At 44.8% G+C, this 19,988-nt stretch overlaps 2 protein-coding genes across 8 annotated transcripts in view; one reads left to right on the top strand and one right to left on the bottom strand.

The window, feature by feature from the left end:
• Window positions 1-10,702: 10,702 nt before the first annotated feature.
• Snu13 (SNU13 homolog, small nuclear ribonucleoprotein (U4/U6.U5)) lies at window positions 10,703-16,956 on the top strand. The gene is made up of 3 exons (NM_011482.4): window positions 10,703-10,814; window positions 14,284-14,404; window positions 15,933-16,956. The coding sequence occupies exons 1-3, from the start codon at window positions 10,812-10,814 to the stop codon at window positions 16,193-16,195; spliced, it is 387 nt and encodes a 128-aa protein (NP_035612.2). The 5' UTR covers window positions 10,703-10,811; the 3' UTR covers window positions 16,196-16,956.
• Window positions 16,957-18,215: 1,259 nt separating this feature from the next.
• Xrcc6 (X-ray repair complementing defective repair in Chinese hamster cells 6) overlaps window positions 18,216-19,988 on the bottom strand; it is a 52,253-nt gene continuing 50,480 nt past the window's right edge. For 6 of the 7 annotated variants that reach the window (XR_383982.3, XM_011245456.3, XM_006520442.4 and 3 more), the window contains one exon: window positions 18,216-18,579. Coding sequence is in view for 6 of the 7 variants with exons in the window: in XM_011245456.3 (XP_011243758.1) it covers window positions 18,383-18,579 (197 nt within the window). In the remaining variant the exon portion in view is untranslated. The remainder of the gene's footprint in view (window positions 18,580-19,988) is intronic. The other variant, NM_010247.2, reaches the window with a different exon arrangement.

Raw genomic sequence — 19,988 nt, 5'->3', positions numbered from 1 at the left:
AAAACTCACATTGATCCATCTTAGCCTGAGTTTTTATAGGCATTATCCACACAGCTGATTAAATAATTTAAAAAAAATTTTTTTGAGATAGGGTATCTCTCTGTACCCCTAGCTGGTCTAGAACTCACTACGTAAAACACAATGGTCTTGAACTCATAACAATCTGCCTCCCTCTGGAGTGTGGGGCTGAAAGGCATGCACACCATATCCTGTCTGAATAAGGTAGTAAGAGGACCATGGGAGCAAAATTACAGAGGCCAGGCTCTGTCACATCACATGAGGTTCCGGAAGAACTGTATCTCCGAATCACTCACTCTCCTCTCCCCTCCCCTAGTTTCGCTTTTCTGAGATCTCTAGAGAAATCATGATATAGCCCAGGCTGACTCAGCAATCCTGCTGTCTTGGGATTTTTGTTGTTGGGTTTTGTTTGTTTGTTTGTTTTGCCTTTCTTTCTTCCTTTTTTCCTTCCTTTCTTTATTTCTTTATTTCTTTCTTTCATTTTGGTTTGGTTTTTGGTTTTTGGTTTTCTGAGACAGGGTTTCTCTGTGTAGCCCCTGTCTGTCCTGGAATTCACTCTGTAGACCAGGCTGGCTTCAAACTCATGGAGATCCCCCTGCCTCTGCCTCCAGAGTGCTGAATTAAAGGCATGTGCCTCTGCCACCAACACCTAGTTTTTCTGTCTCATTTAATACTGGAATTACAGGCACAAGCTACCAGGCCTTTGTTAAAGAAACTCCATTTCTAGAATTAATGACTACAGTAAGCCCTTCTGCTTTGCTTTGTGGGTTTGGTTTGTTTGTTTGTTTGGTTGGTTGGTTGGTTTTGTTGTTGTTGTTGTTTGGGTTTTTGTTTGTTTGTTTTGTTTTGTTTTGTTTTGTTTTGTTTTTCGAGACAGGGTCTCTCTGTATAGCCCTGGATGTCCTGGAACTCACTTTGTAGACCAGGCTGGCCTCGAACTCAGAAATCCACCTGCCTCTGCCTCCCAAGTGCTGGGATTAAAGGCATGCACCACCACCGCCCAGCTAAAATAAATAAATCTTTAAAAAAAAAACAAAAACAAAAGACAGAAAGGTTTGCAGAGATGATCAGCATTTTACTTCATCTTTCTTTACCTGAGTTCTCTCTCCTCAGAGCCAAATAACTTTTTCTCTTGACTATTCTGACGTCATCATCCTCACTGTTGTCTAGACAAGACTCCTTCAAGATTGTCTGTCTGTCTCCGTTTCAGAGAAGGTAAAACAAACCCACAAGCTGGGCGTGGTGGTGCATGCCTTTGATCCCAGCACTTGGGAGGCAGAGGCAGGCGGATTTCTGAGTTCGAGGCCAGCCTGGTCTACAGAGTGAGTTCCAGGACAGACAGGGGCTACACAGAGAAACCCTGTCTCGAAAAACAAAACAAAACAAAACAACCCAGATGAACTTCATTTATTAGCAGTGGATAATTGTGTTGTATTACCAAGATACAAGATATTAATCTCATCCGAAGATGTACTTCACTCATGAGCTCTCCCCTCACCAGGCATAAAAAAGCAACGCAATTCCAGGATGCCTAAACCAAGCCACAGTAACATCAAATCTCCCAAGGGAATTCTATGGGCATTGCTCAGAAATATACAGATTTAATCACAGCTTCACACCCACTGTACTTGAAATAGTACCACTGTCTTAGTCAGGGTTTCTATTCCTGCACAAACATCATGACCAAGAAGCAAGTAGGGGAGGAAAGGGTTTATTCAGCTTACACTTCCACACTGCTGTTCATCACCAAGGAAGTCAGGACTGGAACTCAAGCAGGTCAGGAAGCAGGAGCTGATGCAGAGGCCATGGAGGGATGTTACTTACTGGCTTGGTTCCCCTGGCTTGCTCAGCTTGTTCTCTTATAGAACTCAGGACTACCTAGCCCAGAGATGGCACCATCCATGAGGGAACCTCCCACCCTTGATCACTAGTTGAGAAAATGCCTTACACCTGAGTCTCATGGCGGCATTTCCTAAATTGAGGCTCCTTTATCTGTGATAACTTCAGCTTGTGTCAAGTTGACACATAAAAGCCACCCAGTGCAACCACTAAAACATTTGGAAAGTTGATCTATTTCTATAATCTAAACTCACTTCAAAGCTTGAGCATTAACCGTTTAGGTTAAAGTTAGAGACTAACAACCTCTGCAGTGAAAGGCCACAATTAGATACAGCCACACGATTTACTACCATCCCATCCTCAACAATTACATTATTTATTTTATTCCAATCGAGAGTCTCCTTACAAGTGTTCCCTACATCCCCTTTCCAAAACCTTAAAATCGTTAAAAACTGAAAATCCTTGAAAATAAAATTGAACAAAAATCTATTTGCCTATTTCATTGTCCCTGTAACAGGATTATCAATAGCGTTATCATTATGTTTCCCTCGACTTTATTTCCTTCCTCAAAATGTTTAATTAACAACCATTTATACTCATTTCAACAAAGGCTAATTACAATCGTACTAGAACTCTAAATAACCGTCCTTCAAGCCTCAGAATATTTCAAAGCATCATTCTCGATTTCAGACAGAATTTATAGATCAACATTCTTCGTAGCATCAGGATTCTGCAACCTTCATGTAATCATCAGATCTACAGTCCTCATTGTTTGCCTTCTTCAACAGCTACAAGTGAATTTCATTTCACTTAGCACAGCGTGATGTTGACACTTTGTAGATAGTCTGATGCTGAGGTCCAGCCTCAGCGTGAGGAGGGTCCTGAGGAAGGCAGGAATGGGAATAGTGCTAATCTAACAGTGACTCAGAGTCAGGGGTGGATGCAAGCTGTCTGGTCAAGTGTTCTCTTTTTGCTCAAGGATTCTCATCATCCTCCTTTTCCTTTCTTCCTTTTGCTGTCATCCAACCAGAGGCCCTGATCCCAGTCTTTTACTTACTAAAGTTACACCCTCAAAGCTTTGATTATTATTAATAATAATTATTTTAGGAATCCTTAAATTTACATAAGTCCTATGAGTCCTGGATCATTAATTCCAACCCCTGCTTCCTTCAAACAAAAACTAGACGCAACACAAAAGCACATTTCCTTATAGATTTTACCCGGCCTGTTCTTCATGGATAGCTGGGCACAGCTCTTGTGGTTTCCTGGTACAGCAGACAGCAGTCTTTAGTAACTACTTTCATGTAAAAAAAGAAAGGTGACAGACTACTAGGGTTAAAATGATTTCTTATAAGGGTTTAAAAGGTGTGCAAGTGAAGCAGGGCTCTCTCACTCTCTCTCCAGGCACTGTCATCTCCAATCCTTCAAGTAACGAGGAGAATGGAGTCCTAACTTTTTATATACTTACTCGCTACCTTCTAAGTCTCTAATCTTTGTTTCCTCTCTTAGCAATAAATTCCATGGCCCTCCTGTGCTCTCCTTCCAATACCATTTGTTTCCAAACCATATACAAGTCTTTCTCTGATAAAATAAATCTATCATTTGCTGTATTTTATAGATTCATTCCCCCCCCCAATCCATGCCTTTTCTTCTTGAGACCACTTTAACCTTCTATCCTCGATGTTCCCAAGGTCACCTTGGCTAATTAATGCAGCAGTCATTGGACCAGAGGGTACCTGTATCTCCTCATGATTTCAAATTCAAGGCCAAATCTGACAATGAACTATTTCTACAAAGGATCAGGTAGGCTTTTATGGCCTCCATGGTTGTTTTCTAGATCCTTTCCCATGGTCCTAAAGGCCAAGCAGAAGGTCTGTTCCTCATCACCCACAGCCTCATGACCACCTCCATTCCTCATTCCCGAGAACCCCATCTGTTTCATTTATTATGGAGTGATTAGTTCTGAGTAATGGGGGTAAGTATATTCCACTCAAAAGAGAGACTGAAAGTAAAACAGAAGAGACAGGAGATCAGTTCCAGGCCAACGGCAGCCATCAGCACAACTGGAGATTGTGGGGCTCATTGGTCTGGCGGTGCTCCAGGGGCAGGACCTGTGTCACACCTCCCTTTATGCAGCCATGCTGGACCCAGCAGTCTGACTTTTCCTATATGTACCTATCTATTGACGACAATGTATCTATCTACTTTTTTAGTATAACTAACACAACTGACTTCCAATTAGTAAATTCCAGTAAGCTCCAGAAAAAAAAAAAAACAACCTACTTATATCATCATTGCTATTAGCATTTTACTATCTATACTTCTCATCTCAAGTGTATTCTGACTCCCCCAAATCAATTTATACACAGAAAAAGCAAACCCCTATGAAAGCAGGTTTGACCCAATAAACTCAACCTGTCTTCGAGACTGCCCGAGGCTTCCTGCACCCTGTCCTGGCTCCCAGCCCCACCACCATTCTCACAGGTCACATGAGACAGATGAGGAGTTAGATGCTCACCGGGTGACATACTTCAACAAGCCAGACTTGATGCCTGGGAATTTCATAAAGGGATGAATATACTTGGCTGTGATCTGGCTCCTGAGCCCAAAATCATCGCTGCTTTAGGAGCAGGTAGACAGTTAAGTGAATCTGCTAGTACTATTCGCACCTTGGAGGTTGTTAAGGACAGAACAGGACTCCATAAGGAAATCCACCCCTATGTCATCCAGGAACTTAGACCAACTTTAAATGAATTGGGAATCTCCAATCTAGAGGAAAGAACTGGGCCTTGACCAAGGGAACTCCCCTTGATGGGCTTCGCAAGGCCTTACTGCTAATCGCTGCTCGACTGGAACAGTCACCTGGAAATGTTTCCTTTGAACAAACTTCCCTTTGAGTATCAAGCCATAGTAATTGGACTTTAATAAAGGAAAATGAGTTTGAACTAAAAAGAGGGAGCAGGGGAGGGTTCCTGTGTGCTTGAATGAATACAGAGTCAACAAATGATCCAAAGAGCAAATGCAAGAAAGCTGTGACTCTTTCTAGTAAGGACAATGACTTGGTCAAGTAATCGAGGAAGATTGTATGAAGAGATACCATGATAGTTTGTGCATGTTTGGTCTAGGGAGTGGCACTATTAGAAGGTGTAGCCTTGTTGAAGTAGGTATGGCCTTGTTGGAGGAAGTGTCTCTGTTGCTTTAAATTTTTCTCAGCCCTAATTTTAACCACGGTTCTTAAACCCCTTAACCTCCCTTCTAGCCCACCACCCACCAGAGGTAGTGGAAAAGAAAGGTTATTAGGATATGGGGAAAGTGGATCTGTTTAGAAATTGTTCTTTGGAGCAAATCCCATCTGCATTGTCAGGAAATAAGCAGTTTGCAGGTTAGCAGTGGTAGCTTGATCCACTTGCAATGCAGACACTTCACAGAACTTCCACCAATCCAGTTCCACCGTGTTGGGATAGCAACAGTGGTGACTTAACAGAGATAGCCAGGTCTCAGCCAGATTGGCACAAGTCAGCAGGAGGAAGAGAACCATCAGGGATGACAGAAACGATGCAGAGATCAGCAAAGACAGGAAACCAAGAAGCTTAGCAGAGCTAGTTCTACGAACAAGCCCCTCTCATAGTCTGTTGAGCCGATTTATGCCCTCCAGACATCACGTGTCCTCCACGGTGCTTGACTCAGCATGTGTCTGCCCTCAGCACATCTGTCTTAACAAAACAGTGTGAGTCTGTATCAGCTGACATCATTCTGCCAATGGCCTGAGTGGCAAAGAAGTGCCAACACACCACCAGGGGTTTTTTGGTGCATTTCTATCTATGGAATCATGGCAAATGGAGCTCAACAAGGCAGACCAATACATGGGTGTCATTAGCAAAAATCCTTCATCATCCTTTTACGCGCTTGCTTTAGCAAAACATCCTTTTACCTGTGTCTGCTTCAGCCAAACACTCATTCACGTATCTGCTTCAGGAAAACACTACTTCATGTGTTCGCCCCAGCACCATCCAACACAACTGACTTTCTAAAGAGCCCTTAAATTTCTACTTCATGTGTCATTTTGGGGGTGGGCTTTGAGGCCCTCCTCCTAGCTGCCTGGAAGACAGCAGTCTTCTCCTATCGGCCTTCAGGTCAAGATGTAGAACTCTCAGTGCCACCCTTGCCATGCCTGCCTAGATAATGCGATGCTCCTGTCATACCAGTGTACTGGCAGGGAAGTGTTAGTGAACCCAAAAAACCAGACAGGAACCAATCAGATGTAAATCACAACAAGGCTTTATTCATGAGTGTGGGCTCCACGCCTGCCAGTTCTGGATGGCTTTAATGGAGAAGAGCCCCAGAAATCTATCAGGGTAAGGCTTTTTAGAAAGCTCCAAGCCTATGTGGGTTGGGGGGTGGGGTTCTAGCCTGGCAAGCATCTAATTGGAAAGCTACTATGGCCTTTAGCTGTGAGTCAAACCCTAAACTTAATTTCTGCTTCCCTCTGCATTGGTGGTCATAAGGTGGGCTTGTTGGCAATTAACTTGGAGACTCTGGATTTGTTGGGGTTAGCCTAGAAACTGGAGCTAGGCTCGGGTTTTGTTGGGGGAGATCGAGGAGACACTGGTCTTGTTGGGGGGTAACTTAGAAATCAAAGTTAGGTACCGGCCTGCTAGTTTACCTGAATTTAAGTTCTCTGAAATGCAGTCTGAACTTGAAAGATTTGGTCTCTCACCAGGAAGTGTTCATGAACCTCGAAAGGCCAATGCAATCACACAAGGATCTCTTTATTCACAAGCTCAAGCTTGGGGCTTAACCCACAAGACAGTTCCAGTGGAGAAAAGCCCTGAACACTCACTGGGACAAGGTTTTACAGAAAATGGCAAGCGAAGGGTGTGTCTAGCCTGGCAAGGATGGAATTGGAGGGCTACTGAGGCCTTTAACATAATTGGCATAACTTCTGCTTTCCTCCTGATTGGTGGTTGTTAGGCAGGGGTGGGCTTGTAACTTGGGGGTGCAGATCTATTGGGGGAATAATCTGGAGACTGGTGCTAGGCACAGGTCTTGGGGGTGGGGTCAGGTTCTCTAAGATGGAGTCTGAACCCAAAAATTTTGGTCTCACTCTCCCACCTATATGATACTAGACTGAACCTCCAAACCTGTAAGTCAGCCCCAATTAAGTGTTGTCCTTTATGAACTGCCTTGGTCATGGTGTGTCTGTTCACAGCAGTCAAACCCTAACTAAGACATGTGCTAAACAGGAATTAGTTAAACGGAATAAATCACTTTGTATTATATTTCTATAATAAAAAGCCCCAGACAGGATTCTTTGGAAAAGAGTATATTTTGGCTCATAGTGCTGGCCTTCTGGCTGGCAGAGTGTCAAGATGGCACAGAGCACCATACGGCAAGGGACAGTGGAAATACATATGTACAAATGTCTTCTCATTGTATACATCCATGAGAATACAGCTTATGCTCATAATCCCAGCACTTGGCAGGCCAAGGGAAAATCACTGTAAATCCGTGGCCAGCCTGGGCTACGTAGTAAGTTCTAAGCCAATGTTTTCTAGAATAAGACCCTGTCTCAAAAACAGGGAAAAACAAAACAAAACAAACAAACAAAAACCCTAGGGTGTGGAGAGATGGCTCAGAATTTCAGAGTACTTGCTGCTCTTAACCAGGACCTGGGTTCAGTCCCCAGCACCACATACCACCACACACCTTTAATCCCAGAACTCAGGAGGCAGAGGCAGGTGGATCTCTATGAGTTCAGTCAGCCTGGTCTACATAGGACTCCTAGGCATCTAGTGAGTTCTAAGCCAGCAAGATTACACTGGGAGACTCTGTCTCAAAAATGAACAACAAAGCCGGGCGGTGGTGGTGCACGCCTTTAATCCCAGCACTTGGGAGGCAGAGGCAGGCGGATTTCTGAGTTCGAGGCCAGCCTGGTCTACAGAGTGAGTTCCAAGACAGCCAGGGCTACACAGAGAAACCCTGTCTCGAAAACAAAACAAAACAAAACAAAAACAAAAAAGACAAAATGAATAAATTAAACCACCAGGATCCAATCACAAGGGCTCTACTCTGACCTAATGGGCTGCAGGATCTTAATCACTTCCCAAAGACCCCACCTTTAAGCCCTAAAATCAGATGGTAACCTACCCTCTTAGTTATACTTTTTGTTTTTCTGAGGCAAGGTCTCACGTAGCCCAGACTGACCTTCTATTCGTTGGGTAATGAGGATGACCTTAAACTTCTGACCCTCCTGAGCGATGGAGTTCTAGGTGTAACACGCCGGCTCCTCTTAATACTATCAGCATGATTTTAGGAATCAAATTTCTGTATGAATTCAGGGATATAAGACATACTCAAGCCATAGCATATTCTTAACAAGATAGTGATTGGCAGAAATGGTGAACAAACTGGCATGTGCTCAGTAAAGCAAAAGGAAGGAAGAACTAAAACCTGGGGGGGGGGGTGCAGAATGTGGATGGATGAGAAACCAGTAAGTCACAACAAGTATGTAGGACACATTTCTAAAATAAACTGGTTTCCAGAATATGTCAGCAGCTATTTAGTTGCTAACAAATTAGAAAAGGACGGGATGATTCTGAAAAAGAAAAAAAAAAACCCTCAGGGAACAGAATTAACTAGATAATTAGGTGGGGTGTTGATAGACTACCATGATCGTGAAAACAGCATGTCCTGTCTGGAGTAGTGGCACAAAGGCCTGGAATTCCAGCACTTTAGAGGTGGAGGCAAGGGGATTCCAAGTTCACAGAGAATCAGGAGCTTATTCAGAACAAGTTCAAGGGCAGCCTGGGAAACATAAGTCTCATCTTAAAGCAAAACATCCTAAATTAGAGAGAGAGGAGAGAGAGACAGAGGAGAGAGAGACAGAGACGGAGACAGAGGGAGAGAGAGAGAGAGACTTCCTTTGGTATTGGAACCACTGGTAAGGTATCCATGCTACCATAAGCACCCCTTAATGAAACCCATTGGGTCATAATAAAGAAAAGCATGCATGGTAGAACAAGCCTGGAATCCCAGCACTCAGGCAGCAGAGGCAGAGGCAGGTGGATCTCTGAGTTCAAGGCCAGCCTGGACTACAGAGTGAGTTCCAGGACAATCAGGGCTACACAAAGAAATCCTGTCTCAGAAAAAGAAAGGAGAGGAGAGGAGGGGAGGGGAGGGGAGAGGAGGGGTTTCTTTTGAAACAGGGTTTTTCTGTCACCACTGCCAGGCGAACTAAATTATCTACTCAGTCCCCAGAAATTCTTTTATCCCACTCACTCCCTTTTGAAACTGGGCTCTTTCATGTTCTTCCGTGAATTTGTGTTGACACCCCACTACATTTTGGAAACAGGGTTTCTCTGTGTAGCCCTGGCTGTCCTGGAACTTACTCTGTAGACCAGGCTGGCCTTGAACTCACAGAGATCTGCCTGCCTCTGCCACCCAAGTGCTGGGATCAAAGGCATGCGCCACCATTGCCCTGATCAATATTCTTAAAAAGTGTCTCTTATGTGTGATTGTTTGCCTGCATGCAAGTCTGTGCATCACAGTGCCCATGGATGCTAGAAGAGGCAGTTGAATCTTTCTGTAACTGGAGTCACAAGTGTTGTCAGTTGCCATGTGGGTGTTGGGAATTGAACCCATATCCTATAGAAGAGCAGCCAGTGTGCTGAACCAGGGAGGCATCTCGCCAGTCTCTAGAAATGTTCCCTCCTGTTGGCAGTTTGAATCCATGTGGTTGCCTGACCCCCAATGCTAAAAATCTCAAGGTCCGGTTTTAGCTTTGCCACTGTTTGATTCCTGACAGTGGGCAGGCTTCCCTTCTTTACACTTTGTTCTCATCTGTAAAAATGAGGAACTATTTTGTAAGGCTCTTAAAGGTCCTCCCAGTTCTCAGCTCTACAGTTGTGACACAATGAGCTGAAATTGGCTCTAATGGTGGGGTCTGGGCTAGATCCAAATAGCCCCAAGATGTGTTTGGCATCATGTTGGAAAAGACTGAGAAGCCACGAGGATCACGGAAGAGCTCATGGGAGGGAGCGCTAGACTTGAGTTTATCCTTTCATAACGAAGTTTTGGTGCATCACTAAGAAAGGGGCAAGATGCTCAGAAGAAGGAAGCAGGTGTCCTACATAATTACTCCAAACACAACCTCCCTGTCATTCACTAACTAGCCCCCTAGTCCAATGGCTCTTGACCTACCCATTGCTGCAGCTCTTTAATACAGTTCATGTTGTGGTGACCCCCAACCATAAAATTACTTTCGTTGCTACTTCATAACTGTAATCTTGCTACTGTTATGAATCGTGTCTTCCGATGGTCTTCGGCGGCCCCTGGGAAAGGGTCTTTTGACACACACTCCCCAAGAGACTCACAACCACTGCATTATTCCAGCTAATTGTAGAAATCAACCTCCGCCTGAGAGGATGGTTTTGAAAAGGGTACACTATGTACTCAGAAAAAAAAAAAAAAAAAAAAAAAAAAAAAAAGCCTGGCGTGGTGGCGCATGCCTTTAATCCCTGCACTTGGGAGGCAGAGGCAGGTGGATTTCTGAGTTCGAGGGCAGCCTGGTCTACAAAGCGAGTTCCAGGACAGCCAGGGCTGCACAGAGAAACCCTGTCTCGAAAAAAAAAAAAAAGCCTGGTTATGAAATGGCAACCCTCACAACCCGTTGTACTAGTGTGCCACTTCCCGAGTGGTTTATTCACAATCTTTTGCCGATCCTAACTAGAACGCTAATAAAATCTGAAAAAACGCATCTCCCACATCCAAAGATGACTTCAGCACTCTCTTCTTCCGGGAAGGGGGCGGGACGCCGTCATTGCGCGCGCTCTGTGGCGTCACTTCCGCTTCCTGCCGCTTCTGAAGTGATTTCCGCTCCTTTTTCCTGCGCGGCGTTTCAGTCCCTCTTGAGTTGGGCTGTCGTCGAGTCGCGGCGAGACCGGCGCACCGCAGCCATGGTGAGTGAGCGCGGCGGGCCGCAAGCACGGGGAGCGCGGGCCGCGGGCCCTGTTCGCTGCGTCTTGGGGGAGGTGGAGCGCGTGCGACATGTCGCCCGCCCCGAGATGGCCGACCTCCAGGCCCGGGGCTGGAACTCCGGCGGCCCGCGAGGTCGTTCCTGGGGCGGCGGAGTGGAGATCCCGGGCAGCTGAGGTCCCAGGTCGCTGCGGCCCGGTGGGCTTTGCAGCCGTGGGCGTGCCCAGAGGCCGCGGCGAGGGGACAGGCATGGCGCAGCGTGGGAAAATGAGCGCCCCACGTGGGATGGTGAACGCGTGTGGAAGCCCGTCTGTTCTCCTTCTCGTTTTCTTTCTCTTTTCTTTTTAAACACTGGGGGATGAGGTGAAATCCCGGGATGCGAGGCACTCACTACCCACGTCTTCTCCACTCCCGGGGTTGAGGAAGGGGATCGCCGTGGGGTCCGCAGCCAGGGTCTGTCGGGAACTAAGACTTAGGGAATTCGGGGGCGCTTTTTGGTTTAGTTTGTTTTTAGGGGCTCATGGAGCCCTGGTTGGCCTTGGAACTCTGTAAACTAAGCTGGCCTTGAGCTCTCAAGAGATCTGCCTCACCAGTGCTGGGATTAAAGGCGCGTACCATCGCGCCCTCCGGACTAGGTAACCACCACCACCCCACCCTCGCCTCCTTTTTTAAATTTGGGGTCACATGGAATGTGAAGGAAGCTCAGGAAAGGCTCCCACCATGAGAGCGACCGACGCCTTCAGAAATCCGTGGTCCTGGTAGCCCCACGTGGGATGATAGCGTTTGAGCGTCTCCACTTTGTGATGGTGTACAGGGCTCCGTTTGGCTGAGCCCTTTCAGGCCTGGTGCGATTTCATCCAGCCCTTGGGTGGTCGGCTTTGTTTTCGTGCTCCCACCCCTGAGGTTTAGCAACTACTGACCGAGTCTAGAGTTTGAGAGAGAGAGAGTGGCTGAGCCAGTGTTGAACCAGGGAAGAGTTTTGAAGTGCGGTGCTCTTGGTGAACTCTGCAGCAGTTTGTCTAGGCTGGGAAGTGGGGACAACGGGTCGCTTGTAGCAGGCGGAGTACAAACATGCATCGCTTAAGGACGGGCGAGTTCTGGCTTTGGACATGAGATCTCCCTGCCTTGGCCGGCCTCCAGAATGCTGGGCTTACAGGTGTGTGCCACTACACCAAGGCTGGTCAGTCATCATTCTTGGATCCTCCTGATTAGACCAGGAGGCTGCTGCCATAGCAGATGTACTGCTTGCAGTAACGTTTCTCTAATACACAAAACCAGGAAATATAGACTAGTAACAGAGCAGTAACATCAAACACTACATAATTCGATGTACCACCGATTACAACTATCCTACAGTTGATGAGTTTACAACATTAATAAGGTGTTTAGCTAGAACTTAAGGCTGCTAGTATCACTGGCTTCTTTTCAGCTCTGTTGGAATTTTAGGTTAAACATGCCCTTGTTGACAGAGTCATTTTTAGGCACTATTTGTCAAATCAAAAATCTTGTATGTTTCACTGTCAGGTAGATGCGGGGACCAAATTGATTAAGCCTAGGGATTTAAGTTTGCTAGCCTGGGCTTTTTAGCCAGCCTTGTCTCCAAAAGGTCATTGCTTGTTTAGCATGATCAAGGCCTTGAATTCAATTTCTGACATCCCAGAAAAAAATTTACAAAACTAATCCAGTAGTCTGTTGAATTGCTTCCCCACCCCCAGACAGGATTTCTTTGTGTAGCCCTGGCTGTCCTGGAACTCTGTAGACCAGGCTGGCCTCAAACTCAGAAATCCACCTGCCTCTGCCTCCGGAGTGCTGGGATTAAAGGCGTTCGTCACCACTGCCCAGCTTGAATTGCTTTTTAACATTTGAGACCTTAGAGGTAAAGCTAGGCGTGCATTTGCAGGTCAGATTACTTGAAAGTAATTATTTGATCGAGCACAGGAATTCAGAGCCAGCCCAGGCAACCTAGCAAATTTCTGTAGAGGAAAAAAGAATAGAGAAGTAAGTCAATTCAAACCAGTAGAGGGAGAAAATAGTGAAAACCAGTGATAAAGCCAAAGAAATGGAATAAGTAAGGCTTAGAAGACACCATGAAAATTTGAACCCAGTACATTAATACATAAATAAAAATAGAATTTAAATGTTCCATTCTGGGTGCCATAAAGGGCTTTTGTTTCCAGTATAATTCAGTAGTTTTCTTTTTTATTTATTTATTTATTTATTTATTTATTTATTATATGTAAGTACACTGTAGCTGTCCTCAGACACTCCAGAAGAGGGAGTCAGATCTCTTTACGGATGGTTGTGAGCCACCATGTGGTTGCTGGGATTTGAACTCCTGACCTTCTGAAGAGCAGTCGGGTGCTCTTACCCACTGAGCCATCTCACCAGCCCCAGTAGTTTTCTTTTACCGTATTTTGAGACAGGTTCATTGTGTTCCTGCCTGGCCTCACACTTGCATAGATCCTCCTCCCCAGTGCTAGGACTACACTGGTGTACACTGGTGTACCATCCCACCCCACCAGTGTTTGTCTGTGCAGTTGCACGCCATTATTTCATTCATTTTTTGAAACAAATGTTAAATTCAGTAGCTAATAATAATAGGGAAACTTTTCTTACAATCTAATCTCACTGAGTCAAAACATACACACCCTTTGTTTGCTTTTTAGATTTTTGTTTTGAAACAGTCTTGTTGGTCTTACTGGTCTGGAACTTAGCCTGTAAGAGTGGCCTCAAACTCAGAACCCTACCTGCCTCTGCCTCCTGAGTGCTTGGATTACACAAGTTGGGCATGCACAACTGCCCTGCTGTCATTCACACACACACACACATATACACGCGTGCGCGCGTGCGCTTAAAAAAATAAAATTAGAGGATATCTTAAATAATTATAAGTTTGAGTGTGACACTCTGAACTGGTTCGTTGTGGTAAGGAATCTTGAGCTGGTGAGTTTGGTGGTGGATATGGTTGTCTCCATGAGCTTGTTGATTATTAGTTTTCTAGAATAAAACTAGATGGTAGGAATCCTTGTTACATAGGTAGCAATCATACATGATTGCTGTGCCCTTGGAGACCAGAAGAGGGCATTGGAGAGAGTTTGGCATATGTTAATACTCACATTCTGTCTGTACTTAGTTGGTTTCTTTGTTGCATTGCTAGGGTGTGGTGATTTGGATGTTTGTTTGCTTGACACTGTGTTCTTTGTGTAGTCTTGACTTTTCTGGAATTGACTCTGTAGACCCCATGCTGACCTTGAACTCAAAGGAGATCTGCCAGGATTAAAGTTGTATATCACCACCAACTGTCTAGGGAGTAATTTGAAATTGGGTCTCATTTATTCCTGACTGTAGCAGGGTTATGTGTGTGACCAAACTGTTCATTATCTCAGTTGTTGATATTTTGTAATTTATCTGAAATAGCTTCTGGTCCAATTTGACTCTTGTGTTTCCCTATAGACAGAGGCTGATGTGAATCCGAAGGCCTATCCCCTCGCAGATGCCCACCTCACCAAGAAGCTGCTGGACCTTGTTCAACAGTCATGTAACTACAAGCAGCTTCGGAAAGGAGCCAATGAAGGTAAGACATCCACAGGGTGATGATGGGGTGCTGAAGGTTCGTTTTCAGCGGTCTCTGAATATCTAGTTTTGAAGAAGGACTGGGTTTGGGGATATTTTATTTTCTCTTTCACTTTCTTCTGTCTTCATTTGTGGAGACAGGTCTTCCTGTATTCCCAGGGTGGCCTCAAACTCCCCAACCCAAGCAGTCCTCCTACCGAAACCTAAGTGGTTGGGTACCTGTGCATCCCAAGAACTTTTTTACCCACCAATGAAACACATTGTCATTAAATTGTACCGCTCTTCAGAACCATCAAAAACAAAGACATTTTAATGCTTTTCATTCTCTGACATTGTGGGATTCATGAATTTCAGTGGTTCTTAGATATATCTCCCTTATGTGCGGAGTGGGAGCAGGCTGAGGGGTTTCGTGTTTTGTTGGTTTGTTTGGAGAAAGCTTTGTGAACCCAAGCTGGCCTTACAAATTTACTAGGTAGCCTGATCCTCCATCTCTGTCATTACAGATGTGTACTACCACGTTTGGCTATGGGTTTTTTTGTTGTTGTTTTGTTTTTTAATATGGTTTTTTGAGACAGGGTTTCTCTGTGAAGCCTTGGCTGTCCTGGAACTCACTTCGTAGACCAGGCTGCCCTCGAACTTAGAAATCTGCCTGCCTCTGCCTCCCAAGTGCTGGGATTAAAGGCGTGCACTACCACGCCTGGCGGTTTTGTTTGTTAAATGAACAGTTATCAGTGAAGTAATTGTATGTTCTATGATATTTCTACCAAGAGAAGAAAAGCAAATATTTTTTTGTAGAAGAGCTGTTTTGGTTTTGAAGATATTAATTGAAATATTGTTTACCATTTTTGAGATTTTAGGAAAACGACTAAAAAATGAAAATTGTTTACCTTTGTCATTGGCAGAAGACAAAAGCAAAGCACTTCCATGGCTCTGTTTTGTTTTGTCCTCCATTCTTGGAGTTCACAGTACAGCGAAGTCAGGTGTGCTGTCAAGGAGAATGGAGGTGTTTGGGGATCTTTTTGGATTGAATCTTCTGAGAAAGTGACATGTGAACAGAGAACTGAGGCCCTGGTGACAGGTTAAAACTACAGGAGGATTACCTGGTGCTGACAGATCCTTAGGGAGAAACTGTTAGAGCTGAGAAGGTGAAAGATGGTGGGGATTTGGAGAAGTGTAGTGTCAGAGGAAGAAGTGACCAGATTGGGTTTAAGGTTTGGGAAAGACATTGAGGGTTAAGTAATTGGTCAGTGTTTGAGTGCCTAATTTTACATATCAGGGCTGCTTCAGGCAGAAAATTGCTGTTCTTAAGCTTTTTGTTTTTTGAGACAGTCTCACTCTTTGGCTTTGGCTGTCCTGGAATTCACTATCTAGACCATGTTGGTCTCAAGCTGCTAGGATTAACTCAAGCCACCTCACCTGGCTTTTTATATACTGCCATTTCAGTACACCTGTTAGCTTTTCCTTGCTTTGTTGTGACTGCTTTCACCAAACCCCATGTCATCTACTGGCTACATGTCCTATCTCCACAGCCACCAAAACCCTCAACAGAGGCATCTCTGAGTTCATTGTGATGGCAGCAGACGCTGAGCCCTTGGAGATCATCCTGCACCTCCCTCTGCTGTGCGAAGACAAGAATGTCCCCTACGTATTTGTGCGCTCCAAGCAGGCTTTAGGACGGGCGTGTGGCGTCTCCAGGCCAGTCATCGCCTGTTCTGTTACCATCAAAGAAGGCTCTCAACTAAAGCAGCAGATCCAGTCCATTCAGCAGTCTATTGAAAGGCTCTTGGTGTAGGCTGTGGCCTCTGCCCTTTCCTGTCTACTGCCACCCTGTTTGTGTATCATATTGTCTGTTAGCATGTACTATTTTCAACCAGTTACTATTATATTGTACTACATCTGCGTTTTATATTTTTATTTTTGTCTTAATAAGGTTATTTTTCACCATCTCTTCATTCTCTTCTACCATAAAAAATGAAATGATAGCTAGGACAGGTGAAAGGCAGAATGTCACCATTTAACAACAGGAAGAACCAGGAGAAACTTAAGCCAGGGACAGTGTATACTTTCATCTGCAAACTTATTCCACTGCGCAGGGTAGGATGACAGTGACCCTGGTCCCTTGTGCCTTTGATATAAGAGCTCCATAAATGTTACTGACACTGAGGAACTTCCTTTGGGTAGCAGTCTCTCCCTCCCCTTATCATTTGAAGAAATTTGATGTTGGGCCTATGTCCGGGAGCCATTTATTAATGTCCTGTGTGTTTTTGATGTATGTAGTCTGATATTCTCCCATATCTGGGGCAGTATCAGTACAAAGGGATTCTGTGGAGATCGTGGCAATTTGCTGGAACTTACAGCAGAGACAGTGCTAGCAGGAAACATCCTCTCCTTGGTAAATGGGGATGTCTTATTGTGGAACCATTTGATGGCCGTGTTGGGAGCCCTTATCCTGTTCTTCCCACAGCGTGGGTCAGGTGTATTCTCCCTCACATGAAGAAAGTGATAACATGTTCATTATTGAGCATCCTAATAAATATGTTCATATTTCGTTTTAAATGAAATATGGCAGCTGTGCCTGATTTTCAGTTTTATCAGCTAATATTTTAAATGCTTAGCATTTCTAGATAACACGGGTTGGGGATGAAATTGAGACATGTTCTGGGTATATAAACCAGGTTGGCCTGAACTCTGCCTCTCTCCAAGACTAAAAACATTGTGTTTTGATGTGTTGGTGTTGGGAATCAAGCTGAGGGCTCCAGAAGTGCTCTGTCCCCAGTCCAGCTGTTTTACTTTGTGCCCCCTATGTGTGCTAAAGTAGCAAGCACATTCCTACCACAGAGCTCTCTCCCACTTAAACTCTTCACTAAGAGTTTGTAAAGTTGTCACCTATAAGTGACTTGGTAGTTTAAAATTCTCTTGTGCAGACTGTCACTGGAGTGTTATCATTCTAGGATTTCCTAACACTGACAAGTTGGCTAATTCAAACAGACCACCCTATGTTGGTATAAGTGTGCTTGGTGACATCACTGGCCTCTGCCCACTAGATGGCAGTAGTAGCATGCCACCTCCCCTGCCTCTTGTGCTTTACCCCTGCATCACACAAACTTAAAAGTTTTGGCTTGAAAAATCTTGCAGTGTTCAGATAACTACCTTAATAGTCACAGTAGAACAAATTCTGTTCATTTTTCTTTTTAGTCAGGCCAGAGTTCCCACTCCATCAGGAAGTGTCCTTGAAGATGAGGGCGTCTGAGGCCCATCTGTTCTGTTAGAACCTGCTTACCTACCTGGCCAGTTTGGGTGTTTGTGGGTGTTAGGGGTTCAAGTAGTTCTCTCTATACGTTCTCTGGCTAATCTAAAAGGAATTTGACTTTTATTTTTGGGTTTTGCCTGTTTTAAACATGTATGTCTACCATGTGTGTGCTCAGTGCCATGGAGGTCAGAAAACATTGGATTCCCTACAAGTGGGGTTATGGATGTTGTGGACCACCGTGAGGGTGCTGGGAAACAAACCTGGGTCCTCTGCAAGGGCAGCAAGTGCTCTTACTGCTGAGCCGCCATCTCTCCAGCCCTGGCATCATACAGGAAAGAAAACAGGTGGGGAGACATGGAAATACAATCTTGTTAAGGATTGTCACTCCAAAAGTAACCACACGACCTTGTCCTTGAGTCGTTTCCCTACCTCCACTAAGATGTTTTGTTTTTGCTGTGATCTGTATGTACTTCCATGGGGGAGAAATTAAGCTAAGAGCCAATTATCAGTAGCCTAGTTTCGAGGCAGCTATTTACCCATTCATACTGAAAAGTGCACAGTATAAAGTTAGAGCTCTTTATTCACAGAGTAAGGCACAGTGAGGTGGGAGACTGTAATCTCCATGATTTTGCACTTAAGTAGCTCTTTGTAGCTACCACCTAGCTTGGTAAGAACACAAGCAGGTGGCCTGGCTGCAGTGTAGAAAGTGGCTGGGCTTCTGAGCTTTAGTCAGTTCTTCTCCAAGTGTCTGATAAGAGCATCTAGCAGTTCCTGCTTCTTCGGCCCACTCTTAAGCCCATGAGCCTTGCATATGTCCTTCAGTGTAGGTACAGTGAGCTTACCCAGTGTGCCCTTACGAAAATGGGCCTTCAGCTCTTCTTCTGATAACTCTACCTTGGGCTTTTTACTCGTAGAACCTTCATCATCTAGAGAAAAGAGACAGGAAGGAAAGACCTGGAAATGCTTCCAGTGATAGCCCAGCTACATGGCACTGTGCACTCTTATGGTGTGTGTTGCATATGTAAAACCGCTGCTCATTCTCTGTAAGCCTATCCCCCCCCCCCTTTTTTTTTTTTTTTTTAGTTTTTCTCAAGACAGGGTTTCTCTGTATAGCCCTGGCTGTCCTGGAACTCACTCTGTAGACCAGGCTGGCCTTGAACTCAGAGATCCACCTGCCTCTGCCTCCCAAGTGCTGGGATTAAAGGCATGCGCCACCACTGCCCTGCTTCTTTTCCCCCAAAAAAATGTACAGGGACTAGAAGTACAGCATTGCTAGACCCCATTTTAAATTCCAGCACATCCAAAGGGTAAGGGGAAAAAACATTGAGAAACATTGTGTTAAGTTCTGAGGCACCAGGCAATAAAACCAGCAGGGCAAAAAACCACAGACAATGTCTGATGACAACTTCCAGGACATGACAGAGTTGGTTCTGATGCAAAATGGTACAAGCAGGATGGTCCCAGTCTGACCTGGCTTTCTTCATGGATGTATTAGGTAACAAGGCTTAAATATGACTTGACTTAGTCAAAAGAACAATCCAGAACCATTCCAAAATGGTGACTGTGCCCAGTGCTGCTTTACAAGTGCTTCTTCCTCATAGTAGAGGAAGCTTGGGGTCTACCAGTAATAAGCCCTGTCCTATAGCAAGTGGTCAGTGCCAGGATCAGAGACCAGGTAGAAAAAAGCCTAATGAAACTACTCCACTCCCAACTAGAGAACTACATAGACATCAAAGCAGGGCATATATTCCCTCTGTCACTTCCTTTTATAGAAATTTAGATAATTAGGGGCTAGAAAGATGGCTCATGGAGCCTACTGATGCAGAGGCCATGGAGAGATGTTCCTTACTGGCTTGCTTTGGGTATAGGTGCATGTCTTTGTAGAAGCCAGAGGGGAGGATGTTGAGTCCTCATCTCTGCCTCCCCACCTTCCTCCCTTGATGTCGGGTCTCTCATTGACTAGTTCACTGTAGAATATGCCCTAAAAAGAGGTCTCATTAAATAAGAAGCAGGGATTCCTAGCCACTGACCTACCCTAAGTAGACTGCAACCTAACTTTAAAAACATTTTTATTGTGTATTTGGGTGTGTGGACATAGGAGAACAACTTTGTGGAATTAGTTCTCTCCTCCCACTTTTATTTGGGTTCCAGGGAGGCAACTCAGGTTACTAGACTTGCACAGGGCAAATGCCTTACTGAGCCATCTCAGCAGCCTAATTTTTTTAAAAGGATTTATTTATTTAAAGCATTTATTTTATATATATAAAATACAGTACATTGTAGCTTCAGACATGTCAGAAGAGAGCATCAGATCCCATTGTGAGCTACCATGTAG

The sequence above is a fragment of the Mus musculus genome, chromosome 15 (genome assembly GCF_000001635.26).
Source record: "Mus musculus strain C57BL/6J chromosome 15, GRCm38.p6 C57BL/6J".
Lineage (NCBI taxonomy): Eukaryota > Metazoa > Chordata > Mammalia > Rodentia > Muridae > Mus > Mus musculus.
Note: the sequence above shows the minus strand (reverse complement) of the source record. Positions and strands in the feature narration are given on the sequence as shown.